The 27,360-nt window shown below is 41.3% G+C and overlaps 1 protein-coding gene across 1 annotated transcript in view; it reads right to left on the bottom strand.

Annotated features, from left to right (window-relative positions):
- The window catches only part of LOC310959211 (breakpoint cluster region protein-like), an 81,040-nt gene that overhangs the window by 26,501 nt on the left and 27,179 nt on the right, over positions 1-27,360 (bottom strand). The window contains exon 2 of the mRNA XM_083930478.1: positions 5,231-5,415. Coding sequence (XP_083786604.1) covers positions 5,231-5,415 — 185 coding nt within the window. The remainder of the gene's footprint in view (positions 1-5,230; positions 5,416-27,360) is intronic.

The raw sequence follows: 27,360 nt of genomic DNA, 5'->3' as shown, positions 1-27,360 counted from the left end.
CACACACACACACACACACACACACACACACACACACACACACACACACACACACACACACACACACACACACACACACACACACACACACACACACACACACACACACACACACACACACACACACACACACACACACACACACACACACACACACACACACACACACACACACACACACACACACACACACACACACACACACACACACACACACACACACACACATAGAGTGCATGTGAGCCCAGGTTGGGACGTGGAAACATCCTTTCCCTCAGGCTATTAGAAGGAAAGAGAGGTAACAGGGAGAAAGGGTGAGAGAAAATGACAAAGAAAGAAGAGGAGAGGGAGAGCAAGACAATGCAGATTCAGTGTCATTAAGAGAGAAGAAATAGGGCAAAATATCTGACTTAATGCAGGGGAGACAAAGACAGAGAGTGGGACTACATTAAGGAGGAAGGGGGTACAGAGAGGGCAGCAAATGGCAGGATATCTGTTTATCCGCCCTGTTAGCTGGGAGTGAAAGTGAAACAAGTCAGAGAGGATAAGCTGGACCACAAGACTGAGTGAGAGAGAAACGGAGAGGGAAAGGAGAAAAATTTGGGTGAGTGATGATAATCCAAAGCGAAAGAGTTGATCAAGAAATGCCGCCATCTGAGTGAAAGTTCTTGGGATTCAGTGCCAGTGTAAACACAAGCCATACAATTCCTGGGTCACACTTTATTTTCTGTTATACGAATAAGATGTGATAAGCCTTAGTTTGTAGAAATAACGTGGTCTTTACTAGACAGTAAAACACACAAGTTACACCCTAATTAGACACCTAAATTATACTGTAAATTGAAACTGAATACAATGCCATCCTAGACCCAAATCATCTGTACATAGACACTATTATAGCATTTTATTAATTTAAGAGGATTTTGAGCTTATGTCTATGTATGTTGTAATGCTACAACTACATATCTACACAGCATAATTCAAGCAGATCCATTTTTTATTTTTTAAAAGACAGGGTAAACTGGCCTGAAATCTGCTTCCATGGCCACTGCATAAGCACAAATAAAATAGCACTAAACATTCACATGTTTCTGTATGTGGCTATAGTTCTACTTACAGTAAATAACCATAAATCCTCCTGAACTCGACTTTACACAAACAGGTGTGTACAGGATTTAAAGAGGCTTTGTTGCACTTTGCTGTGGCTTCTTAGCAGTTAACACAGATTGTGCTAAGGCTTTGAATGGGGAAAAGATTACTTTGAGGGCTGCAAAGATCATTTCCATTCCTGATTAATCTGTCCCATCATGTCAATAAATGTATTATTTGGTCGATAAATCAGAAAATAGTGAAAAATGTCAGATTACATCTTCATATGTCCTGTCTTGTCCAACCAACAGTCTGCTGATCAACTGATCTATTAGTTGACTAATCTTTACTTTATTTATTAATATAGTTTGGAGAAATCACATACAAGTAGAGTGAGACATTATTTAAAGTGTAAGCTTATTCTCCTCCTCTTCATCTAACTGTTCATCTCGTCTTCAATAGTTTATACTTCTACTGTATATCCCACCCCCTCTCTGTCTCTCTTTCTCAGGTGAAGCATAAAGAAGATAATTCTGACACGCATGCATTATGCATCACAGAGAGCTGTCTGGGGATCTGTGCTGTTTATGACAAAATCAGAAAAAGCTCATATTGCTCATTAAGTATAGACTCTAAAACAGCCAAAAGCAGAAAGGCTACCCCTTTTCCATATTAAGAGTCCAAATAAAATGGTATTGAAAGTACATAAGTAATGTTGTTATGATTCATGATTGCTCTTAAATGTATTAGGATGCATTGCGGGGGCTTTGGATCTGTCTGACTTTAAAGGGAAAGCCTGTGGCAGCAACGGTTACTGAATGCTTGTGAATTAATGAAAAATAAATGAATCGGCATGAGTTATCTCTCTTTACCACCACAAGATGTGCCCGCTGGTAAAAGAACACGAGAAACACGAGAATCCATTTGCAGCATCAAGAATATTTAAAGCAAATCACAAGGTAGAAACTTTTAACATTCAGCCACATGTTACTGACCTAGCGGGGGGAAGACGAAAGTGTTTATTCATCGTTTTCAGACCCCAGACGACTCCCCTAGGAAGTACCCAGACATATCATCTTTTATTCATTGCCGTGGCAACTAATGAGTCCATCTATGGGTTCAGACTAAAAGGGGTGTCTGCCTGCCTTTTTTGGTAATAACATCAAGATACATTCTCTCTGTATGGGTTATATTTGGGTTGGTGTGTCTATGTTTTCACGTCGAGTACAAAGCTAATGTTTCACAGTGAACGCACGCTGAAACTCATTCAGCTCACAACCCTTAGCGGTGGCTCTACCTAAAAGGATTTACTAATTCTAATTTGCTTCTTATTTGTTTATGCACGAATGATATTCATAGGAGATACATGAGAATCAATACAAATAGTGTTTATTTGACAAGTGCGCTGATGTAGCTCAGCAGGCGCAGATAGAAACTGAGCAGCAGCAACTGTAATAACATTATTCCCCATCTCCCTCTTTCCCATGGAGTGTAGGAGACTGTCAACTCATATAAACATTCAGAGCCAGGTTAGAGGGGAGAGAAGTGAGCAGCAATGTATGCCCTGCTCCACATTTTATTAACTATTTTCATTTTTCATATTCTAATCTCTTTAGCATCCTTTTCTGCCATCCCTCGCTTTTTGAAAGGCCCGATGTGATTGCTTCCCATCTCCACATGTCTGCTAAGTAATGGAGCTGTCTTAGAATTATAATGTTCTGCAGGAGAAAGACACTTCTTTCTTTTAATGCAGCATTACTTGTGGTTATTTAAACTGCAATTGAGATAGATGTTGGCAATTCCACATCACGCTTTGACTTCAGTTGCAAGTAAACAAGCTATGCCATGAGTGATTTTTTTTATTACAGATGTGATGGATCATAACAAAGGAGATTTCAATCTTTCCAAGCCTCCTAATCTACTGAAGTAAAGACACTTTCACACATGCACCTGAAAATATCTACACCTCTTCTGGCGAAGCTGTATGTGAGAAACTGCCTGAATTAGTTGGTTGGGATACAAAACAGACTTTAACCTGCTAGCTCCCTAAAGTCTGTTTAATGTCTGACTGAGACCGGCTGAGAGAATTCCTTCATTCACATTTCTATCATGCGGGTAACACGAAAACAGGGGGTTAAGATGAAGGGTGATTCACACGAAGACACCAACACTTGTGTATGACTAAATTACGAATCGACTCTGAACCGACTCTGACCCGGCTGGAGCCTGCATCATGCTCTGCCTTCTGCACACTCAATCCAGGTGCTTCCCCTCGCCTAAATCAAATGGAGTATTTTCAGTAAGTGAGAAAGCGTCAAACACGGTTAATCCCCTGTTGTGTGCTGCATGCGTGAAAGGGCAACTCCATACAATGTCTGCGCCTGAATCGTCAGACGTTATCCTGAGTTCATTTGAGAAAAAGGCTTTAGTCATGTTTAACGCTGGCTGAGTGCCCTTCAGATTGTATGCTGCCAGACAGGTTGATGGAGCGAGGAAAACGAGGTAGATTTAGATATTAAAATATCAATCTGGGGTTGAGTTTCCACAGGAACATAGAAAATGGTTGATGACTCCTGAGGAATTCTAGGGATGCCCCGGTTAAAACTGACCATAAACTTGTCATTCCTCTACTTTCAATTATCTAATATCATACACAAAATACTTTTTAAAAAAGGGGGAATTCTGATTAACTTGGAGGGGGAAAAAGTGGGCTCTATGATATATGATTATATGATATAACATATGTGGTCTGCGTTTTTGCTAAATTGTTACAGCACAGTCCTCATACTTTAGTGACCACCCCCCCCCCCCCCCCCCCCCCCCCCTTGTCCTTCTTCAGTGCAGGGAAGAGTCAGATTTCGAATGAAAAAAGGAGCCAGTGTGGAAAATGAAATCAGCAGTATGGCTGATGGTGATGACTCATCACAGTGGCGTCATAAAACCATAAGCCAACCAGAGCTCTGACTCATGAATAAGAGAGACCGACCGGGACAATGCTTGAAGAGTGGCTGTCCAAGGGCAAGTCAAGGACGATGGCAACTCCATTTTCATGGCAGTTATTGAAAGCATGTCTGGCTGCATGGAAAATTTGTCGTTAATCACTGGCTGTATAATATATTTGAACTGGCCATCGGATGCTGCTACTGCCAACCCTAAACACACACACTGTCGGGTATCCTCTAAACGTGACAGTTTACTCTGCAGATCTGCATAAATTAAAATCAGCGAGAGTTCAGCTCACAGGTCAAAGGTTGGATGCAGCCAAGGGACTCATCATTTATTGGCAGATTCAAGCCATCAGTCAGACTGATGGCCGCTCGCTCACCGGCCCAGACTGGGGGGGGGAGACTAACTGATACTGTTTCATGACCACTGATGCGATTACTTCCTCCAAGGGCACAGCAGAGATGCAGTATTAGCCTATTACATTTTCCCACTGTACCTCTCTATTCTAATCAAACATACGGCTCTAGGACGCTCATCTGTTACTCACAAATGCTCTGGTGCAAGAAATAATGTGTATATGCTCAAATAGATTCAGGGTCTAGCATTCATGTTCATTCTCATCTTTGCTGACGCTGGGGTTTTATATGTGTGTGTGTGTGTGTGTGTGTGTGTGTGTGTGTGTGTGTGTGTGTGTGTGTGTATCCTCTCCATGGTAACCTTTGAAGAGCACCCGACGTCATAGATCACTGGCTTTCTCTCCGCAGACAAGAGAGAGTAAGGAGGGAGGGTAAGAGGATGAAGTCAGTGATGGGGGGTGATGGCAGTGATAGGTAATTCTGCCTAATACCCTGGATGAGAAAAAGCCAGACTCTTAAAGGAGATGAGTTTCTTCACTGGATGACTGCCTCTGGGGTTATGAGGTCGTAGATATTGTCCTTTATCAATCCTCTCAAATGGCAGATTTGATTTCTGAGCAATTGACAGATTTTTTTTTTTGACAGATCGGGATTGCTCTAAGAATAGATTAGCCCACTTCCTGCGCTGTGTTGAGGTTAAAGTATGGAACTATTGGCTATTAAAGACAGAATGATTCATGCCCTGACAGTAAAAGAAAATTCCTAGCTCACTGCTCCAGTTTGTTTTTTGTCTATTTCTGAAAGAAAACCCGAGGGAGGTGGTGGGATGGCATACTGACCGACTTGGAGGACTCTAAGGATCCAGAGGAGAGGGTGTCCCGACTGCTGCGGCTCTTGGAACTGAGGTGCGGCGAAGATGACGGCGAATCGTCGATGTAGGGCAGGATGTCGTGGTGCCTCCGCTGCTCTTCTGCGCGGTCCGCATCGTAACCGTACGTGGGAGGGGTCCCGGTGTAATGACCATCTGTGACGGGAGAAAACAAGACCTTAAGTTTCTTTACATTAAAGCATGTAAACATGTTCAAATAGAAACTCAAAATACAAGTATGAAACTGAAAATGAGCATGATAAAGGACCTTTCATATTACCTGTGCCTTTACACACACACAAGGAAGATTCATGTCTTACAACTGCTGTTTGGCCTCACGCTCACAGTAGGTTCTCATGCATTGCAGAGTTAATTTTCAATACTAATTAACGCGGTTCTAGAAACTGGGGCACACAAAATGAGTTCCCCCTGCATCTTTGTTCACCCGCTCACACAAAAACATAAAGCCCTGAGAGGAAGCACTTGAAGAGGCCGACTACAAACTGGGTCAAGGTTCAAATAATTTGAACCCTGAGTGCAGCCTATGATTATACTGGCGTGGCCTTATTTGTAAGGCAATTCTTAACTCGCTTCCTTCATATCTATGTGAATTTATGCATCTGAGAAATGCTGGAAGCTACTGTCCCCACTCTGTGAGAAATTCGCAAGACTTACTCTTAGAGGTCGACCGATTAATCATTTTGGCTGATTGATCGTTTATGTAGTTATATTTGAAATATAAATAATTTCCTGTTCTGAATTTATTCTTTAAAATAAGTTAATTAAAAAACAAACCATTCTTTAGTAGTGATAAAGAACAGAACTTTTAAGAGTATGGATAAGATAAAGATAAAAATCCTAACAAACCATCCCTAGCTGGTTAGTGGCGACGGCTTGACTATGGGAGGATGAGAAAATCACAGTTCACATCCCTTCACTATACGCCTTGTTTAATCAGTGTTATTTTGTGGTTATTATATATATTATTATTACAAACAAATAAATAAATAAATAAATATATGCCATAACTCACAAAATGTAAAGGACCAATTAATCCCCTCCCCCATATTTAAGTGCAACTAAATCCTCCATGTAGATTTGAATAGATATTGAATACATACAAGTCTAAATTAAATATATTATTTTATAAAATATGAATCATATATTAATCACATGTAATAACATAAAGCTATTAAAAATCTGTTAATATAGTTTTTATCAATTAGCTATATTGAATTATCGGCTGATTAATTGACTATCGCCTTTTTCCTGCTCCAAACTATTGTTATTATATCGGCCTTTAAGAATCCACCATCGGTCGACCTCTACTTACTCTCGGTTTGTATGTCTGTAACTTTGTGTAATGTGCTGCTGTCTTCGCCCAGGACACTCTTGTAAAGGAGATTTTTAATCTCAATGAGTTTTTTTCCTGGTTAAATAAATTCTAAATAAATAAATAAACAGAAATATGTGCTGCCCTTTAAAAGGAGATGTGGGTGAGAAGAACTGGAAACAAAGGTCAGTGAGTTGGATGCAAAGAAACTACAATTTAACTACAAATGACTTGTTCACAACATCGCACTCGGTGAGGTGATGCATTCCATTAAAGTTCAAATTTCCACTGAACGTGTTTTGGTGAGTTTAAATTGTTCAGCTTCCAGGAGGAGAGAGAGAGAGTGCACTCAGCGGTTCTGGGAAATCTGATGTGTAACAGCTGAGGCGAAGACATCATGCATCTTTGAAAGTCACAGAAGACCTTTTTTCGCTCATCTCCTCCCACTCCTACATTCAACAGAGCTGCACTTCTCAGAGAGCTGGCCCGGCCTCCTCTGTGCTGACTCAGACTAATAACATACCACTGCACAGTCAAACACACAAACACGCAGAATACACTCCAGTTCATCCCATTTATACGCTCTCTGTAGCTTTAGAACACATTCAGCTAGTTAAGTACTTTGCACCTCCGTATCTACAATCTCTTTTTCATTGTGTTTTATGAATTGTTGCCTTACACCAGCACAGGCACAGACATATGCTCTTAAAGTCACAGGTCATAGCAAGAGGGGGGAAAAAGAGAGCGAAAGAGATAGAAAGAACAATGCCAGTGTGTTTAGGGCCTATCTGACCTTCAGCCCACCCACCACTCGCTCCGCGTACTCGCTGCTGCCTGTGGGTGGGTGCTGCCCACTGCGCCTGCTTGGACCAACAGCATCATGCCAGGCAAAGACCAACATAGAGGCTTTGTGTGTGTGTTTGTGTGTGTGTGTGTGTGTGTGTGTGTGTGTGTGTGTGTGTGTGTGTGTGTGCAAACACTTTCTTCCCACAATGCCAAACCTTACAAACCAAACTGAGCAGTGCACTACACATTCTTCATTCATTTTTTTTAGTCTTAGTATGTGTTGTTAGCTTGCAGTGCGATGAATTAATTCTACTGTAGTATAATTTTAGATGTGATCTGATGTATTTACAAAGCATATGCATACACATTCAGTCTGTAGATATCTGTATTTATGCCAGTTAGCATCACTGAGTTACCAGATCTGGCCTTTTTAGAGCCTGTTAAAAACCAAAACTTTCTGAAGACATCATTTTTACAAAAATACACTGCATATTTTTAGGACTGGATTCAGTGAGTGGCATATTGGCATGTTTTCCCCCAGCCCCACCTCTGTCTATTCACGTTAGGGAATATAACATCTCTATCTGACTTATTTTAACCTTCCCACCACCGTGCTTTGGAAAAATGCTGTCACTAGAAACACATTGAGTTTGTGTGGGTGTGGATTGCACTTACTGGAGTGCCCACACAACCCTGAGGCCAGAAATATTGAGGATCCAAACAACATTTTTTTAGGCTGTAACCACCTCTTGGGTAAAAGGGGGAACAACCACAGACCTAAAACCACAGTGAATAATTGTGATCAACTGTAGATGAAATATACAAAATTCCAAATGAATCACCGCAGCCCTGATTCTGACTAAACAGTGTGTCTTCTGGGGAATGTCTCTAAGGTACAAAATCAAACCAAGGCTACAATTACAAAGCTCTAGTTTATCTGATGTTTTAACAGAAAAAAAAACAAGACAATCCAGAGGTTTTCTTTTAGAAACAAATCAAGGATTCATAAAGGAATACATCAAAAACGTAAGACCATTGTGTTAGTGATGATGACATGTATATCTTTAAACCAGCAAATTTCCAGTGGGGGAGGGGCTGAGCTTTACAAGTCTGTTAATGGGTCACTATAGCCTGTGGTCGTCAAACACTATAGGCTACAGTCTGTCCACATCTGACCTCATCTAGGCCCAGACACTGCATCCAACACCCCCTTGAGTCACTTTCTCTCTCTGTCTCTCACGCTCTTTGTTTGTATGCCCCTACATCTCCACATATAGCTCTTTCTTTATCTTTTGCCGTCTCTTCTCTCGATTCTTCTTATATACAGATCACTAGTGTTTCTGCTGATTTGTTGCCTCCACAGCTGGCCTCTTCATCCTCATGCTGCTCACAGATCTGCATCTTCCTCTTCCGAGCTGCATTACATTCCCCTCCTCTCTTGTTTCCCAAACCATTGCCCCGCAGGAAATGAATAAACTGCAAATTTGACATTAAAGCACACACACACACACACACACACACACACACACACACACACACACACACACACACACACACACACACACACACACACACACACACACACACACACACACACACACACACACACACACACACACACACACACACACACACACACACACACACACACACACACACACACGCACACGCACACGCACACGCACACGCACACGCACACACCCCTGTAAAATGTTTAAATGGAAACAGTGTTCGGGAGGGGAACAGGTCTTTTTCCTGCTGCAGGTGGAAAACTACAATCACACTGGGAATAGCTGGTGCTTCGCTGCCATGGCAACACACAGGTCTTTCCAAAACAATATCACAGACAGGTCAGGGGTATGAGGGTATCAGGGTGTCATGTGACACTGATCTGTTGACGGGACGTCCTGTATAATAGAAGGCTTTGGACTTCAAATGCTGCCAATGGGAGCTGTTTGAAACTGGTAAAGCTTCTGTGTCATTTGTTGAAGCTCGATACATGCATTCTGTATGCAACTCTCAAAGTACCTTAGAAGAATACAGGGCTTGGTATTGAACTGAATGTGCCTGGATCACAGAGTATCGTAACCTTACAAAACGTCGATACTGAATATCCGATTCAATTCATAGGCTTGTTTAGAAATTTGATAAGATCGTTCTTGCTTCTTTTGAGAAAAGAATAGTTCAACATTTTGGGATATTTGTATATTTGCTTTCTTGAGAAGATCGATACCACTTGTTTTCTGTAGGTAAAATAATAGAGCTAGACCCAGGAGATGGTTGTTAATCTTAGCATAATTTCTGGAAGCAGGGGGAAACAGTGCAGATGTTAAAAAAAAAAGGAAAAAAAGAAGATTCAACAAACAAAGGTGTTTTGAGTGAACTTAGTGGGGCAGGACTGTCTGTTTTCCCCTGCTACCAGTCTTTATGCTAAGCTAAGCTGATCATCTGGCAGCTGTAGCTCCATACAGGCTACATCCAGAAGCTGGTTAGCTTAGCTTAGCATAAAGACTGGAGGGGGGGGGGGGGGGGGGGGGGGGCAGTTAGACTGACTAATTAACACACTATGTCACACTGTTTTACCCTTACAAAAAGTATTTTTTTCTAATATGTAAATGTTACCCATTGTTTCCCTTTATAAGTTGTATGCTAAACTCTGCTAACCAGCCTAACTAACCTCATATTTAAAGGACAGCGATGAGAGAGGTATCAATCTTCTTGTTTTACTCCCAGGAAGAAAGAAGCTCATTTCCCATTACATTGAACGACAGAAAAACATTTTTATATTCCTAAAAGTTTGTAAAGACAATAGCATTGGAAATTCCAAAATACAGCCCTGCACTAGGAGACCTATACTTGTCTCTCCTTTGTGTAAGTTTGTCAACGCCTCATAAGCTATTTTAAATGTAAAATATGTTTCTAGCACCTCTGTGAGACGTCAGTTTGAGAGGCCACTTGACACAGTCTCTGTCACTATTCATTCTTCGTCTCTTGCTAGATCTTCTCTCTGACTGTGTCTCAGCATTTCCTGTTCTTACTCACAGGCTTTATGAATACAACATACTGTAAAAAGATGAATGGGCTGACCCTCTATTCGCCTCACTCATTCTCACACTTACAGGGAATTAAAAAGGCTCGTCTGAGTTAAATTGCGATAAAGGGAGCTGCAGCCAACAGACAAAGGAAACAATTGTTGCCTGCAACGCTCTGTGTGCGGTGCTGCAGGAAAGGAGGGGTGAAAGTAAAAGAAAAAAAGAGAAAACGAGCCACTGTTGAGAGAGAAATAATAATGAAAACTACAATAATAAGAAAGAAAATGATAAACAGCAATAAAGAGACAGAATGTGACAGACTGAGGGCCACAAAATTGGAGCGAGAGAGAGGGAGCAACTCTCAAAGGAGGCATAAGATATCCTCGACAGTGAGTGCTGCCTCTCCATCCCCCATCATGCTTTCCACTCAGCACGGCCATCATAAATCTGCCCGGGCTGTTGACGCCTTTATAGGAGGAGGCCTGTCATCCTAACACTAGCAAATATAACCACCCCACCTCTGGCTTTTCCTCACACACGCAATTACAAATACATTTACACACTTACCTTAAAGCCCCGCCCAGCCCCATAGGATCCTAATGTTACTCTACAACACTCAGAACCCTCTCTCTTAATCCTGCTATTTGATGAGAGAGGAGAATGTAATCACAGATCGAATGCAGTGTTTTAATGGCTTCCTCGTCAATCTGATTCATACACCCGGTTACGGATTTAGGAGAGGGCTGAGCTCACCGAAGAGCCCAAGTCTGGATACTAGAGATAAATAGGAAGCAGACCTGTCGAAAATAAAATGGCGTAAAATACAAATGCGGTGCTGTACTATTAACTATGATTGAAAGGGAAGTGAGGTGAGACTTGCTGCAAGGAGGGGGAAAGAAAAAGAGAGATACCCCCCCCCCCCCCCTTAAATGTCCAATTTAGAGACAATTTACCACAGAAGAAGCTGGTAGATGAGTAAAAGTGGAAAGCTGTGGAAATTAAAGAGAAGGCTCAGCTACAGCATCGCTGGAGGGGACAGACACGCCGTCAAATGAACTTGAACGCGCTTCACTCATAATCCTCCTGCGACTGCACTTGACAGCGGTTAATTTGATAAATTTCACTATCTCGTCATTAATAGGGCGGACGCAGGTTGTCATGAAATGAACGGGTGACGTTATTCTTAAAGTCCTCAAAATCTGCAATTTACAGTTAAAGCAATCTGCGTGTGTGGCTTCTTTTACCAGAAGGTGCAACTACGGGTACAGTTTAGAAAGGTTTCACTTTGAGGTCACGGTGGGCACTTTGCATTACTCACAGAAACCATTCAGTGTAACTATATTGGGACACTCACAAGATAAAGATGAACCCAACAGGCATTCTTTCACAGAATTGCTATTAAAGATACGACTGCATTGGAATACATGTAATAAGCAAAGCGTATATTTGGCTACACAAATCACCATCCCGGCAGAGGCAATGTGTCCCTGGAAGCTTGTTTGATTTTATGAATTTATTTTTGTATCTCTATCGGCCCTTTGAGAGGACCGAAGGGCCACACATTCCCTATGTGAAGGCAGACAACTTTCCGCATCTCGTTTTTTCAAGTGTAGTCAATTTATCATGCTATTTCAACCAGCACTCACAACCACCTGACATCTATCTACTGGTGAATTCCTTGTTTCCGTTTCCCTGCATGATCAACATTATTCGAGTTGAGAAATCATAACAAAACAATTTGTTTCCTGAAGGTAATCTCTCTTGCCTCAGCGTTGATAATCACTGTGGAAACAACCCAGCAGCAGCAGACAGTTCCAGTTATAAACCTGGGACGACCACAGAGTTAGAGATGCTACTCCTTTAAAAAACAAACAGCACCCCCTGCCCCGTAGTGATGTAATCATTACTTTGTCTGAAGATGGAGGGTTGAGAGGCAGAATAGGTATAAAAGAAGGCAGCAAAGGAAAATGCATGGCCTGAAACCACTCCACTGGAGGAAGAGAGATGAGCAGAGGAATGAGAATATTTGCGTGTGCACACAGTGGTGTTGTGTTCACGGTGTGGCTCACTGCTATGTGAAGTGCTATGAGCTTTTTAGATATTCTGTATATACTGTATGAGGGTTTTTTTATATGCTTGAATGTGTGTGTGTGGATTTGTGTGTTTTCCTAAACTACTTCTGGGGACAGATGATTCTCATGTCATAAATATATCTGCCACAGGGAAAAAACAATGTCACCCATGACAGCCAGGCTGCATTGATGAGTTAAATTAACCTGCAGCATTGCCTGTGGCTGTTTAGTACGCTGGTTACTGTGATCCAGAACCCTTTATCTAGTAGGAGTGTAGTAGTACAGCAGTGGATTTTTTCCTGTGAAAGGACAGGTTTCCGCTTCTTTAATTATATTTCTGCTTTGTTTGGTCTTGGGGAGTAAAAAAAGGAAAGGAAAAAGTTTGATAAAGCCTTTAATTGCTTCCGATTATAGACTGTATATAGAGATGGAAGACGCGCTTCCACTTCCTCCCACTAATAAAGATGGCAGCATTTTGGTCATTTGGAACCAGTCTGGTTCTGCGCAGTAGTGATCAAGTGGTGGAGCAGTGATATCACCTGCCCATACACCCGCCCAACCAATCGCGAGTCAATATTAAAGTCACAGCTGACAATCATGAAGTTACCCCTCATTTTTATGACATCAAATAACTAGGCTACATTAGCAAGTACTAGCATAACACATCTGGAACTCCTGCAGCTGATCCGATCCGTGCTGTGCATGTGCACATGGTTGAGGTGTAGGCATTGACCTTTAACGGTTTAATGGGTCAGGATAGCCCATTGGTCAGGGGATAGGCTAAAAATGTATCAGGGTTCCCGTACGGATCAAGGAGTGACACCTCAAACAAAACTGTTGCCATTCAAGTCTCATTGTGAGTGATGTAGACGCCACTTTTCGACAACGAAGAATAATGTGTGGAACTAAAATAGATGATGTCTCTGGTTCTGCAGCATTGATTTTGATCTTTATTTTAAATTGTCAAATGTGATCATTTAAAATTCTGCAGGATATGATTAAGCTGCAGGACACTATTACTCAATGATTCTTAATTGACTTAAAATGTATTTTGAAAAGATTATTGCAGCAAGTAATGATTACTTTCGCCTGGCAACTAAACTGCTGATTACTTTTTTGAAATCGGTCAATTCTCCATTCTACCAAATGTAAGAAAATAGGGGGAAAATGCCAAAGGAGCAAAAACCCAAAATTATTCAATTTACAATTATGATAAAAATCAATTCTGTATTCCATGAAGATCACCCTTATAGAGTTTACAGGAGTTTTCTGCCAGGGGAAACTGCATCACTGTCATAAGCCAGGTATACAATATGGGAGAGTAGACAAACAGAGAGACAAAAATGATTTAGTTAAAAGGAAGATAAATGAGAAGAGACAGTGAGAGGAAATCAAAAGTTTAAAGCTATACAGAAAAAAAGGACACAAACACAAAAATAAACATCATTGCAGAAGACCTAAACTCATGGATACAAAGATAATTACACACCCGATCATACACACACCGCATGTTGTATCTTGTACGTTGTGTCAACCTCTCTCATTGCTATGTGTTTTACCTCCTCCTCTGTACCTGAACGCTTCTCTCCCAGTCTACATTTATTCTGTTCTCTCTTCTTCCTGCAGCCGCTTCCTTTGATCAGAAAAGACTTTCAAGAAGATCGCTCTCCTCTCCTGTCTCAGTGGACACATGCTCCACCACACACACACACACACACACGCACATGTACACACACACACACACGCGCGCGCGCACACACGCATCACTTCCCTCATCGCGCCAGACAACCCTTTGATTCTACAAGCGTCTGTCGTGTCTTCTCTGTCAACTGCTAAAGTCATTAGGAAAGAGACTCATTACCCCGACCCCCAAAGCATCATGGGGGAAATAAGCGTTCAAATTGCTGCAAAATCACACAGAGAGCCTGATTAATAATACAGCATGCTAAATTACCAGCTCCGCTCTGGAATCTGGACAGCGCTCATTAGACTCTGGTTTCTACAGGCAAAAATGGAAATAAAGATGCTTGGCTTTTAGGTTAAGTCAGCAAATGGTGCACTATGGTAATTTAGTATTATTTATGGTATGTGTATTGTCTTGAAGGTATAACACTAAAAATACATTTGTATTTGCACTCTTTATTTGCTCTTTCCTTTCACATTACACAACGGGAGCTTTCTTTCTCTAACTTTCACCTTCTAAATGCTGCCTTTCCTCAGAAGCTCTCGCCCCTTTGTAGCATCTCTCTGCTTGCCTCTCTTTTCCCTTCCACATGCACAAGCCAGTCTGCGATCTCACCATGGCGGTAAATCTTGAGGGCAGACCTCGGCCCTTTGACACTCTCTTTAATGCATCATGAGCACCGCAGTGATTGCGTGCGTTTCAGTGTGGGCGGAGAGGAGCCTTATTAATTTATTTACACTGTAGTTGGCACTTAAACCTTCATGGCTATCTGCAAAACACTCTGCGGCCCATCATAGGTAAGGTGCAGGTTTTAAATGATCTAATGTGTTAAAAAAATTAATGAATGAGTGTAGAATATTAGTTCTTTATCTTTTCAACAGTTATTGAACTTTGGATTGAAGATTTTAACACATGGTCGTGTGCTAGAGTCCAACAATGCTGGCCAGTATTTTTGTATATATGAGTGAGATTACAGAGATATGAATGCCATTTACCCCTAGGTTATTTATTTTTTTTTTTGGGGGGGGGGGGGGGGTCATTCAGTTCTGACAGGACAGGATAAACATTTCAAAAGTTATGTCCAAACCAGTATTCTGATTGGCAGACGAAAGGGATGAGAGACGGAGGGGGTGCCCTCTCTTCATGAGTGGGCTGTGGATTGGCACGAGTTTCAGCATTTGAAAAAATGTCATATAAACAACTGGGTAGACTGAATCTATATAAAGCAAAGAGGGGCAAAGACTTACAATTTTTAAAGGGCACCTGAAAGAGGTCATATGGTGGAGGGATGCAAAGTTTACAGTTATGGTGGATAAATACAGGGCAGTGCTTCTTTTTTTTTCTGTATTCTGTTTAGCTATTGCTTTTTATTTTTGATCTTTTATCTGTTAACCAATGATTTCTAGCATTTACTTTGTTCATTTGTTGTAAGAACCTCGTTTGGGAGTTATTTTATGTGTCTATTTTGTTATGATCATATTATGTTTTGTTTAAATTGATGGAGTTATAGCTATATAAGACAGAGCACAGTGTTTGATGTTGGTAACCAGAAAGGGATCAGCATGGATGGTGGTAGTGCGGGAGGGGATTGTTTTGTGTGTGTGTGTGTGTGTGTGTGTGTGTGTGTGTGTGTGTGTGTGTGTGTGCGGTTGTGTATGTGTATGTGACTCAAATGGTTCATCATAACTAAATTCATCAAGTCATGGTTTGGAGAATGAAAATTGTTGTTTGCTGTTTGAACGACAGTAAAAGAACAGTGACTTTCTTTCACATCTGGTAAATTCTGGATCAACTTTATAGATGAAGCTAAGAATTCATGACTAAACCATTTAAATGGTGTCTGAAACTGACAAGAAAACAGTTGTTGGGCCTATCATGGCCTAAAGAACTCAGTGGTAAAGTGGTAAAGTTTGATATTTGACATCAAACATTTTCCTTTTCTTAAATGCAGTTAAAGTTACTTATCTTCCAAGACACCATTATAGCTGCAATAAGCTAATACAACCGATAAATTGGCAAATTATCTATTTATTTATAGTTAAAACTAATAAGTTATAACAGCCAACGCAGAAGTGTCAGAACTGCTGTTCCTAAAATAATTTCCCATAATTCTCCATAGACCCCCACGTTAAAATGCCCTTTACAGCCTAAAAAACATGTTTACAGTCTAGTACAAAGCCTCGGCTCCTTCCATGCTCCAACTCGTTGCCCATTTTTGGATCAGGCGCTGCCAAGACGGTGACGTCCAGAGACACCCACACTGAGCTTCACGACTGCTCTTCGGAAACCTATGGGTGACGTCACTAAGGGTATGTCCATGGGTTACAGTCTACGTTTATAACAAGACCTAAAGTCATGCGAGCGGCACTATCAGGGTTTACTTAGGTACATCGGTGCTCTGAGCTAAATGCTAATGTCAGCATTTTATCATGCTCACAATAACGTGCTGTTAACATTGTTTAGACATTATACTAATTGACAAGTATAACGTTTATCAAGTTAACCATCTTAGTTTAACGTTTTAGCATGCCAACATTTGCTATCTCCTGAGCCATGCATCTATGTGGCTACTAAAAGACAACATATGTATGTCCAGAATAAAAAATACCACACAAATCTCACCACACAATCACAGGTGTTAAGTGTTTTCATGTGTCTGATGCTAGAGGCACTCAAGGCCCAAAGCAGAGCAAAGGTTGGAGGTTGGAGGTTAGAGGTTAACGCATTGAGGGAGTGGGGACAAAGGTCACGTGGGTTTTGTGTTACTATGTGTTCATACGTGTGTGTTTGTGTATTCATGTATGCCTCGAGCAGGGAAGCTGAAATCCAATTAACAAACAGTATTACGACTTCAATCAATGAAATCACTAGCTAGAGACTGGAGCATGGCCTTTATCAGCAACAACACATACCCCGACTTAAAATACTGTCATGTCTTGAAATCATGGAAGCCTCTCTACTCAACAGGACCAAAAAAAAAAAATTGAAATTGAAATGAAATCGAAATATACTGTGGATCTAAATCTATATCCGTCTGGATCAGTTCTGAAATCAGGATATATTGATGAAGTCTGATGATGTGAAGAGGGAGAGTCTGTGGACAATTGTGGGATAATTTCTTTTCCATAAGTGCTTCCACACAGCCAAACTGAGAGTCAGTTACTCTTTTCCAGTTGACTACATTTGTTAAATAGTAGCCTTTAATTATAAACATTACAGTGCCTAAATCTCATCTGTCTATTAATCTCTAATCAGGATATTCTCCACATTTTATTTTGCTTTGTTTTCACCGAGTACAGAGAGGAATGACAATGATGTTTTACCCCTGTTTAATTTCCTCCACTCTGACAGAGCCCCGTGCTGTGAAAACAGAAGTCAAACGAGTGATTGTTCCACGTCAAAGTCTGACGTGATAGAAAATTAGACACTTTAAAAAGTTATCATTCGATGGGTTCTCCTCCATTTGGATCTGATTGGAGACGCTATGCTGACAATTGGCAAAGACGAATGATTGAGCAATAATCTATGACAGGCCACATACTCTTACTTTTGCAAACAAAGGTAAATGATCTGCCTGACAGACTGATGTTCGACAAGGGTCTAATTACTACTGACACGTCTTGTCAGTTTATTTGTGCCACATCATTTTCAGATCCACACATTATATCATTTTACTATATATATTATACTTTATGCATCTCCTATGTACTTCTGCCACTTGCCCAATGTCCGCTGGGATTGGCTGCAGCCCCACATGACCCTCAAGGACGAGCTGGTATAGTTGATGGATGCTTGGATGGATTATAGATTACACAACCCAGCAGTATATAAAGTAGTTAATATAAGCACCACATTTGCCAGCTGCAACATTCAAGTCAAGCATTGCTTAATGCATGAATAATTATAATCCTCTGTTCTCTTCTGAGAAATTTGTACTTTTACTTTTGATAACTTGAATAGATTTTTAAGCTAATGTGTACATTTACTTGAGTTAACTGTACCTCATCTTGTATATTGCTACTTTTACTTAAGTGAAAGATCTGAATACTTCTTCAACCACAGGCGGCTGGTTTTTACCATGAAACAACAGACCAAGACCAAGTCATTAAAATGCTTTGTTAGTTCCCCAGAAGAAACGATTCCACAAGAGTTGTGTCGGAGTGTGTGCGTGCTCATGCGTAACACTTTCTATTACTTGTGAGTTTTATGGCTATGTGATTATAGTATACATACTGTTTAGGTGCAGAGCTGCAAGAGTCACGCATAATGGGAATTCAGTCTGGCAGCACATCAGATACCAGACTCGCATCAGCCAGATGGAGGGTGTGGCCACATCCACATACTGTGAGAAAGTTGGCAATTGACTAAATGTAAAGCCATGTTAACGCATAATCACTTCATTGTTAAATTATGGTGGAGTTTCAGAATTGTTTAAAGAACCACCATTGAAGTGCCACTACTTTCTCTCCAGTGTAGGACGGATCTATAAAATTACTGGCGAAGAAGAAAGGAAAGTGCAAATGGCTCATATGTTCTTCCAACCGGACCACTTGAAACCGCATCCAATCATTTTATGTGCTTCATACAGTGGATGGACATTCAATAAGTCTGTGTGTGCCTGGCATTACTTATTCTCTAAGGAACATCACATCATCACCATTACAATCCCCGGGGACCTGTAACGTAGGTAATGTTGCACCCCTGCTGCTGAGATTGTTTCTAAGGGACCAAGTCAAACCCTCAGACCTCCTGCTAAACCTTCCTGCCAAACAACTGAACTTCTGCCGCTCTATAATATACTGCTTTTAGCTCCATATGACCAATACAGCTGGCTGACAGGCATTGTGTAAGTGTAAAATCATCTTACAAGCTGAAAATGTCATCTCTGATTTCCCTCCACAAACAACTGAATATGCAATAACCCCCTGCTTAAGAAATTAAACACTGTAAGACTTTGAGGCATTAAGAAAGTCATCAATCACTGGTATATGCCCGATCCAACCTGAAAAGGCTACACTCAGTTTACCTTAACTATGTTCCCTCTACCATGGCTCCCCGGCTCAGACATTACAGCCTGTAGCGGCGCTTATCATCGGCACACAGCACAACGAGCACAAAGGGCGCCAATCTACCTAATCTCTGGTCAAACACAAGTTGCCGCAGCATCAACGCTGCTCAGGGCAATAACTGCTGCTTTATGCCAGAGCTGTTCAGGGGACACACATTAGGACTTTGCTAAATGGACCATAGAGATTTGCCAAAGGCCCATCTCCTGGGGAACTGTTGTCTTGGTTACCACAGCCAACAGGAACAGCATTTCATTTCTGATTAGGTAACCTGTCAAAATGCAGAGGAAGGGTTTATTCATGCTACTTAGAAAATATAACCAAAAGGGATTTCCAAGTGGATAATGAATGTTTTTCTTTTTTGTTTAAATACGGAAACAATGCAAACAATGAACCCCCTGAAAGACTGATGTGTTGCTCATGGACACTACCTAAGCAGCTCTTTGAAGAACCAAATACTAACTAACTAACTCAAGAATTTCTACCTTCGAAAAAAAGGGAAGATTGCATTCCACTACAAGGTAAAGTCATTCAAATCATTTTAGCATTCTTTTAACTCCTTTCTCATCTGATTGTTGCCATGGGATTTCTGTGGCCTCTATATCTATTCTTCTCTAATCTTCCCCCCCTCCCCCTTTATCCTGGCACTGGGCCAGTCTGTCTGTCTGCCAGTTTCAAGCGTCCCAGCATCAATTACCTGAGCCCAGCGCTCACATATTCCCATAATGGCTCTAATACCTACACACACACACTTACAATAAACACACCTCGCCCCTGGACGACGTCTGATCAAATACACGCTCATGAGATACAAAAACGTAATCACATATTAATAAAAAAACCTAGACTCTCAGCCTTTCTCTGTTCATGTGTAAGCACGGGCACATTTTCACAAAATGAGGACAATGAATAATTAGGGAGATGGAAAAAAAACGAGTCAGAGCCTACACAGACAGTCATTTCAATTATCTCTATTCCTCTGGCTGTCTGGCTGCTGTCTCCTGAAGGTTAAGGGCTCAGCTCACCACAGTCTCCTCTGGGACTTAGTCATGGGGAACCAGTTTGCCATTTGATCCCCCCCTTTCACGCAACCCATCTCATCAGAGTGCTGAAGAACCACTGTGTCTCCATCCCACCTTTTCCCGCTTTATGCGACAGCTGTCCAGGCAAAAAAGGAGGAGAGAGAAGGAGGAATGAGTTGTGACAGATTCAACAGTATAATTGTGATGTTAAGACTAACAACGGCTAGCAGGCAAGCCGGCATCTCATGTCTCTTTACGGCTGCGTTGTGATATGATAAACAGGGATGTTTGAATGAAGCAAAAGCCCGCTTCAACCCTCACTCCCACTAATAAATCCTCTCAGGTATTTATTGGATGCGTTCAGCCCAGGCCCAGTCTCCTTGACAACAGGAACCAGCAGAGAGACACAGGAAGCTCTGGATAGACCAATATATGTACGGTCTTCATACTGTAGGCTCCTGTCTGGAATCACATTGTCCTCCGTGGCTCTGCCGCAAGGACATGACTCATAATAACCCAATGTCACACTGAAATCTACACATGTGAACGGGCTGACGTAGGAAACTATCTGCCCTTCCATGTCATTCAGTCAAGAGATTAATATGAACATGAATTAACTACAACATGAAATATAGGTAAATTGCTCCGTCTGCATTCAATTTCTTTAAACCACAGTTAACATCTAGGAGGAGATGAGTTGGCACTATGGGAAAATGGCAAAAGCGTCCGGCCATGTTAGTTCAGATGAGAGAAGAGGTGTAAAATAGTTAATATGCTTATTAGTGACCTTCAATTATTACTTTGCACTGAAATAATAAGCTGAACTAGCTTTATCTGGACGTTTGGCCTCTCAGGCAACATACAGGCTGTCCTATCGTACTGCTGGATGTTGTTAACATGGATGTATGAAGAGAACTGGGTACAGTGTTCGAGGCCGGGCCCCTTCATTCCTGTGAAAGTTGCTCAGTGGTGTATGAAGCCAAAACAGTTTGACTTCTGTGTATAAAATTACCAAGATCTTTCACGCTGCCTCCGCACTGTGCAGAGCAGGCGGATGTAGCCCAATGTAGCCCTCTGCTAACTCGGATAGGGGTAAAAGGATTTATTGTGCAGCTCTTCTAGACTTTTCAAATGTTATCAGACTGAATGGATCGAACACCAATAGTGAAACGGGTCATTTTATGGCTATTGTGAAGCTCAAAAAATGTATCCACAGATTAACAGACATCTCTTTCACAATGTAAGTCGATGGGAAAAAGTATTTTTGGTTCCAGTGTCATCACCTGGACCCAGAAGTTGTGATTCAACAGTTTGACCACTAACTCAAATTGGCTTGAAAACCTGGTGCTCCTCCCAGAGGCTAAGTATGCAGCCTGAGAGGAGGACCTGCAGACACTACTCAGGGCTTAATAAAGCATTTTCAATACATGTTAGGGTTAGTGCAGAGGTTTCATGGCATTATTACCATTATTCTAATAAATTTCATTGTAATTTGTCAATTTTTATATAGAATTATGTGTCGGTATATGCAGGATGTGTATGTAAAACATGTAAAAACAAAGAATCTGGTCCTTTTAAGTGTATACAGTACATAGTTTTTGTGCAATTACCTTCTCAGTCTGAAATAGCAGTAAGTGAGTAAGAGAGGGCATGACCTTTGGCCACGCATAGTCATGCTCTTGGCATTGACTGACACACATACCTCTCTGAAAACATGTAGCTTGAGATTTTCCTACACTCGAATATGTGTCTACTAAGACAGCAGGAGGGAGATACTGTCTCAGTGTGTTAAAAGGTTAGAAACTGGAGAAGGGGGTTGAAAGCTGAATGTATTTTAACTTTTACCACAGTGTTGTGTCCTGCTTGGATGGAAGGGGGAAAAAAAAGGTTTGGGCCCCCAAATTAGCTGTCTCCCTAGAAATCAATGAAAGATTTGCTCGTAAAAGTCGGTCTTGTTTTAAATTGTCAATGCAACTTAAGGCACAAAACGTGACAGGCAAAACAAGGAATGGGGGTCGACAGAAAGTTTTTTGAGAGAAAAGCAGAGATGAGACGAGATAGGAGCCTCTCAGAAGCATTAGCTACTTACAGGGAGGCGGTAAAGGGAGGCAGTGTGAATTAGAGTCTTTCTTCTCTGGCGCCTCGAGGGAGGAATGATATATTCGGGTTAAAAAGAATGCGTTTAGAAAGGAAGCACTACGACGGGCCAGGAGTGCATGCAAGACACACACTGGAGGATTAATGCTTTTTCTGTCTTTCTCCGCTGTATGGTAATTGAGAGATTCAGGAGTGGAGCTTTTACTTGGCCAGGTCAAGGCTACAAGCTGTCAATAAAAAAACTACAAACATGGCCATAAGGGCAGCTGTCACTCAACTACTGAAAAAAAAACCCCATCCTACTCAGGAGAAAGGAGACCACCATCCCTCCTTGACCTCATCCCATCATCTATTTCTTCCTGTTCACCTCTGATTCTTCACTTTCCCCTTTTAACTCTTCAATCTGTCTGTTTCTCAGACCTCCTCCATTCTATCTCAAACTTTCTACTTCATCATCAAATTGCTCTTCTCTGCCTGTCCTTTCCTTTCATCTCTCCCTTCTTTCTCTCCGCAGTGATGACTGACTTCGAGGTGCCAGTTACATGGCTTGCTAGGGTAACATTAGCCTGCTTATGTAACAAGACACTACAAGCAGGGGAGGGCATGGCACCGCAGGTTGTAGGGCTGCTCATATCTATGCATGGGCGTACACCCAGGGGTGTCATTTAACTTTAATACATTATGAGAGAGCAGTAGAGCATATAAACATTTAAAAGCTTCAATTCCTACAGGCAATCAAAAAGCTAATATCGGTTTCGCTCGACTGTAACAAATGATTTGACTCAAATAATTTGAAAAACAAGTACTTACTTTGTGATAAATAGTAACCTATTTGATACTTTGTGACTAAATAGAGAGCTGAAGTGAAACCAAAATGTACCTCATTCAAGACCTCATTCAAAATCCAGTTTGTAATAACGCATTACCAAAAATATAACTATTTTATTCGACATTATAGCATGAGAGGTACATTTGTATAGCTTGGATTAGTAAATTAAAAAACAAAGATGTAATAGACACCAAAGAGGAACAAAAAGAACATAGATTAACTGCAGCAAAATGATTATTGAGTTACAGATACAACAAGAACAAAGCAGGACTTCGTCTTATTCCACAAATCTTGTGACTTGTCTACCCTGTCATCGCCACCCAGGAACCTGAATGAACTACCGACCAAGTGAGGCAAAGTACCAGTTTTGCTGCTGAGCTGAGCTGAACTAATAATACATACATCAGAAGTATATGACACAGTAAGGAAGAACATGATGAAAGCACAGCAGGTCCTTGCACTCATTCAGGCAAAGACAGATTTCCCCGTGGAGTGTGGGCTTCTTCAAACTCTATGGAAACGACCTCTTCTAGTGTGTGGGTGTATGTGTGTGTGTACAAAGTGACTAGGAGGGCAGAGCAGGTGGGGGGTGGGGCAGCTGCTGGTGGAAATGGTGCAAAGCGGCAGCACTGCGCAGTTTCCTGACTGCCAGACAGATGTGCAAAGATCCGCAGTCCCACATGCTTATTACCTACCAAGGACAAGGCAGGGGAGCCTAACACACACACATGCACACGCACACGCGCACGCACCCGGCCATGCACGCACGCACGCACGCACGCACCACAAGGACACATGAATGCCATCTATCCACACTGAGCAACTGTACTACACACACACACTCTGGCCAGATGTGCATGTTTTGTACTACCAGCCCAACAACAATTTCAAATGATGACTTCCTCATCAACCCACACACATAGAGAGACATTAAACTCTACGTATATGACCCAAACAAGAAGGCAGACAGAGACGTACAGAGTGTGTAGTATTTACTCTGAACAGAACAAAGGAGTCATTTTTGTCATCAACCCTGAGAGAGAAATGTCTGTGACAATGACATCAGGCCTTTCTCACCACATGGGTGTGTGTGTGTGTGTATGTGTATGTGTATGTGTATGTGTATGTGTATGTGTATGTGTATGTGTATGTGTGTGTGTGTGTGTGTGTGTGTGTGTGTGTGTGTGTGTGTGTGTGTGTGAAGTGTTCACCCAAAACAAGGATTCAATTCAGAGCTGTTGTATTGGGCTGCATTCATTGTTTTGCCAGGTGTACCTAACAAACTGGTAACTGAGAGTGATTACAGAAACACACTTCTGCGCAGACTATTTCCCAATAATAAACACATGTGGGTTGCATTTATTTCTGGCTGATTCAAATCTTGTTCATAATATGACCCTGGAAGTGGTCTGGCACCTTGAATATCATATTAACATTTTTTTGGAATCCTTCACCTGCACAAAACTGTTAGTTTTCTGTAATTTCCTGAGTGAAAACAAACACTTAATTCTCTACTGAAACTCTCTGAACCACCACTGAACCATCTGTTCCCATGTACGTCAGAAAGCACAGCCTCAGAAAATGACAGAATTAGGGTAACAGAGAAAGAGAGAGAGAGAGAGAGAGAGAGAGGGAGAGAGAGAGAGAGAGAGAGAGAGAGAGAGAGAGGAAAACAAAGAGTTACATAGATAGAGTTGTTGAGTGAGAAAGCTTAGCTACTTTATTATACTACTGTTATTATCATCATTAATCCAGCATCTTCCAACATGGTTTTCTTATTGTCCTGCATGTCTGTGTGTATATGTCCACATGAATACACAGATTAGAGCGAAAGATGACGACGGCGACGATAATGACGGTGATGATAATGATGATGATGATGATGATGATAAAAGTCATTATGCAACCGAACAACAGCATCACATCACTTTGATTAGACTAGTGCGCTGTTAATTAAAGAGAAGCCGGACTCAGCTGAATCTCATGTTGTTTTCAGCAGCACTGGAGTGAGCTTGCCCAGAGGAGAAATGACTGGTTTATGGATGAGGAACGGATGAATGGATGCACGAACTGACTGAAGAGGGAATAAAAACAAGGTAATTGGGTGGGGCAATGACATGGTGTGATATTTTTCATCAAAGACGTACTGTAACATTTTCATCTGTTTAATTGTCTTTTAAGTTACTATTTATCAAAGAATAGGTTAACACAATGGTGATAGATCATATGACCCACTAATGAAAACACTTATACTTGCCTTTTTGCCAAATATTCCAATATCCGTGTCTGTGGCGACATTTGGGGGCTAGGTGTAAATAGGCCGCCATGTGACTGCCTGCCGAACTTATATACAGCAGGCAGATATAGGCATATAGGCATACAGGCAGGTCATGTGCTGCGTTCACTTGTAATCAGGAACTCCCAACTTCTGAATCAGGCTTGTAGTAAGGGCAGAAGTGTAATAGTAACGTGTGTGTGTATGGAAGCACAGAGGTGAATGTGTGTCAATAAAATTATAAAAAGAGAAAAAAAAAAAAAGTCAACACACATATTGACCGTGAACATAACAAGATGGAGGGCTCTGAAAGAACATGCTTGCCTGCAATACCATGTTAGCGCCGAAGAGGCCGCTAGAAACAAGTTAACTAAATTCTTATGGAGTACATCGTCTCAGACAGTGAGAGAAAGTGGCAGAGTCAAATTCATTCATCGATTAGAAGATGACTGACAAGCTGGTGATAATACTACTTAAAGAGGAAGAACTATGTTTATTTTCAGGTTCATACTTGTATTTTGGGTTTCTACTAGAACATGCTTATATGCTTTAATGTTCAAAAACACTTTATTTTCCTCATACTGTGTGTCTGAATATACCTGTATTCACCCTCTGTCTGAAACGCTCCGATATAGCATCTGTTTCTTTAAGAACCCCTCGCGAAAAAGCCCAGTCTGCTCTGACTGGTCAGTGTTTCCGGGTTATCCGCATCTCTCTCTGAGCTGCTACACCATCACTGCAGCCGGGGAATGACTGTAACGGCCCTGTAGCGTCACTTTTTTCCGATATATAGTACAGTTGTGACATCAAAAGCGTAGAGAAGTCCTGACGGCTCATTTAAAGGCAAAGTCTCTGAATACAGGCTGTGTGTATTTATCTGTAAATTGAGTGTTTTGATACTTTCACAGTATTTATACAGCACCTGGACCTGCTTCATAATAAAAAAAGACACGAAAAATCTTGCTTTTTACAACATGGGCCGTTAAACTATGATGAGATTCAAACAGACAGGCGCAAATTTAAAAATACATGCATGAGGCAAACATATATTAGTCACACATCAATACGGGCTGACGCACAAAGGTAAACAAACACGAAACACAAACACACGAGGGAACAGTGCAGGGGGGAGAGAAGTGTACACCATTAGCGTATCTTTAACCTCTCTGCATGAGGCTAGAAGTACAACATATATTTCTGGATCTATCCAATTATCAAATGTAATTTTACTGCAACAGAGCAAGAGTACATTTACCTTTTACTGCATTCAGTCTTTTGCTTGTACTTTTGCTCAACTTTGTTTCTGCTGTTGTCCCCTGTGTGTGTTTATGGGTTTGATCTGCCACTTTCAAAGTGTCCTAATGTCTCATTTTGTTATTTCTATTAATCAAGTTAAAATTTTGTTTTGTTAGCCATTTAGTTCATTTCTAGTTTTCGGTAGAGTTATGTTTTGTTGACCTCTTTTAAGAGACCCATAACTCTTTTTGCCTTGAACTTCATACCTGTATTTCTGTGTGCTTTGACTGCTTGGTCCAAGAAACCGACCAAACCAGTTCTCACATTTGACTGAGATGGATAGAGGCTGTCAAGCAGGCACGGCAAGCCTCAAAACAGAGTAGCTGCAAAGCTAATCTAGAAACCGTAGAAAAGGGGGAAGAAACTTTAGTCAATCAAAAAGAAATAGGCTTGAAATAGAGCTGTGAACTTAAGAACAAAACTCAAATTAAAGTGTGACATTCACAAAAGACTCTATGCTCGACTCCTTAGAGCCATAAATGTGACTGTTCCCCTGTGGGAGTTGTGCGCTCCACTGATCTGCCCTCCAGAGTGTCTGAGTGATGGAGAGAGAAAAGGAGGCAAAGGGGGAACACAGTTGATGACAACAGTGTGTGCATGAATGTCTAT

The sequence above is a fragment of the Echiichthys vipera genome (genome assembly GCF_963691815.1).
Source record: "Echiichthys vipera genome assembly, chromosome: 16".
Classification (NCBI taxonomy): domain Eukaryota; kingdom Metazoa; phylum Chordata; class Actinopteri; order Perciformes; family Trachinidae; genus Echiichthys; species Echiichthys vipera.
Note: the sequence above shows the minus strand (reverse complement) of the source record. Positions and strands in the feature narration are given on the sequence as shown.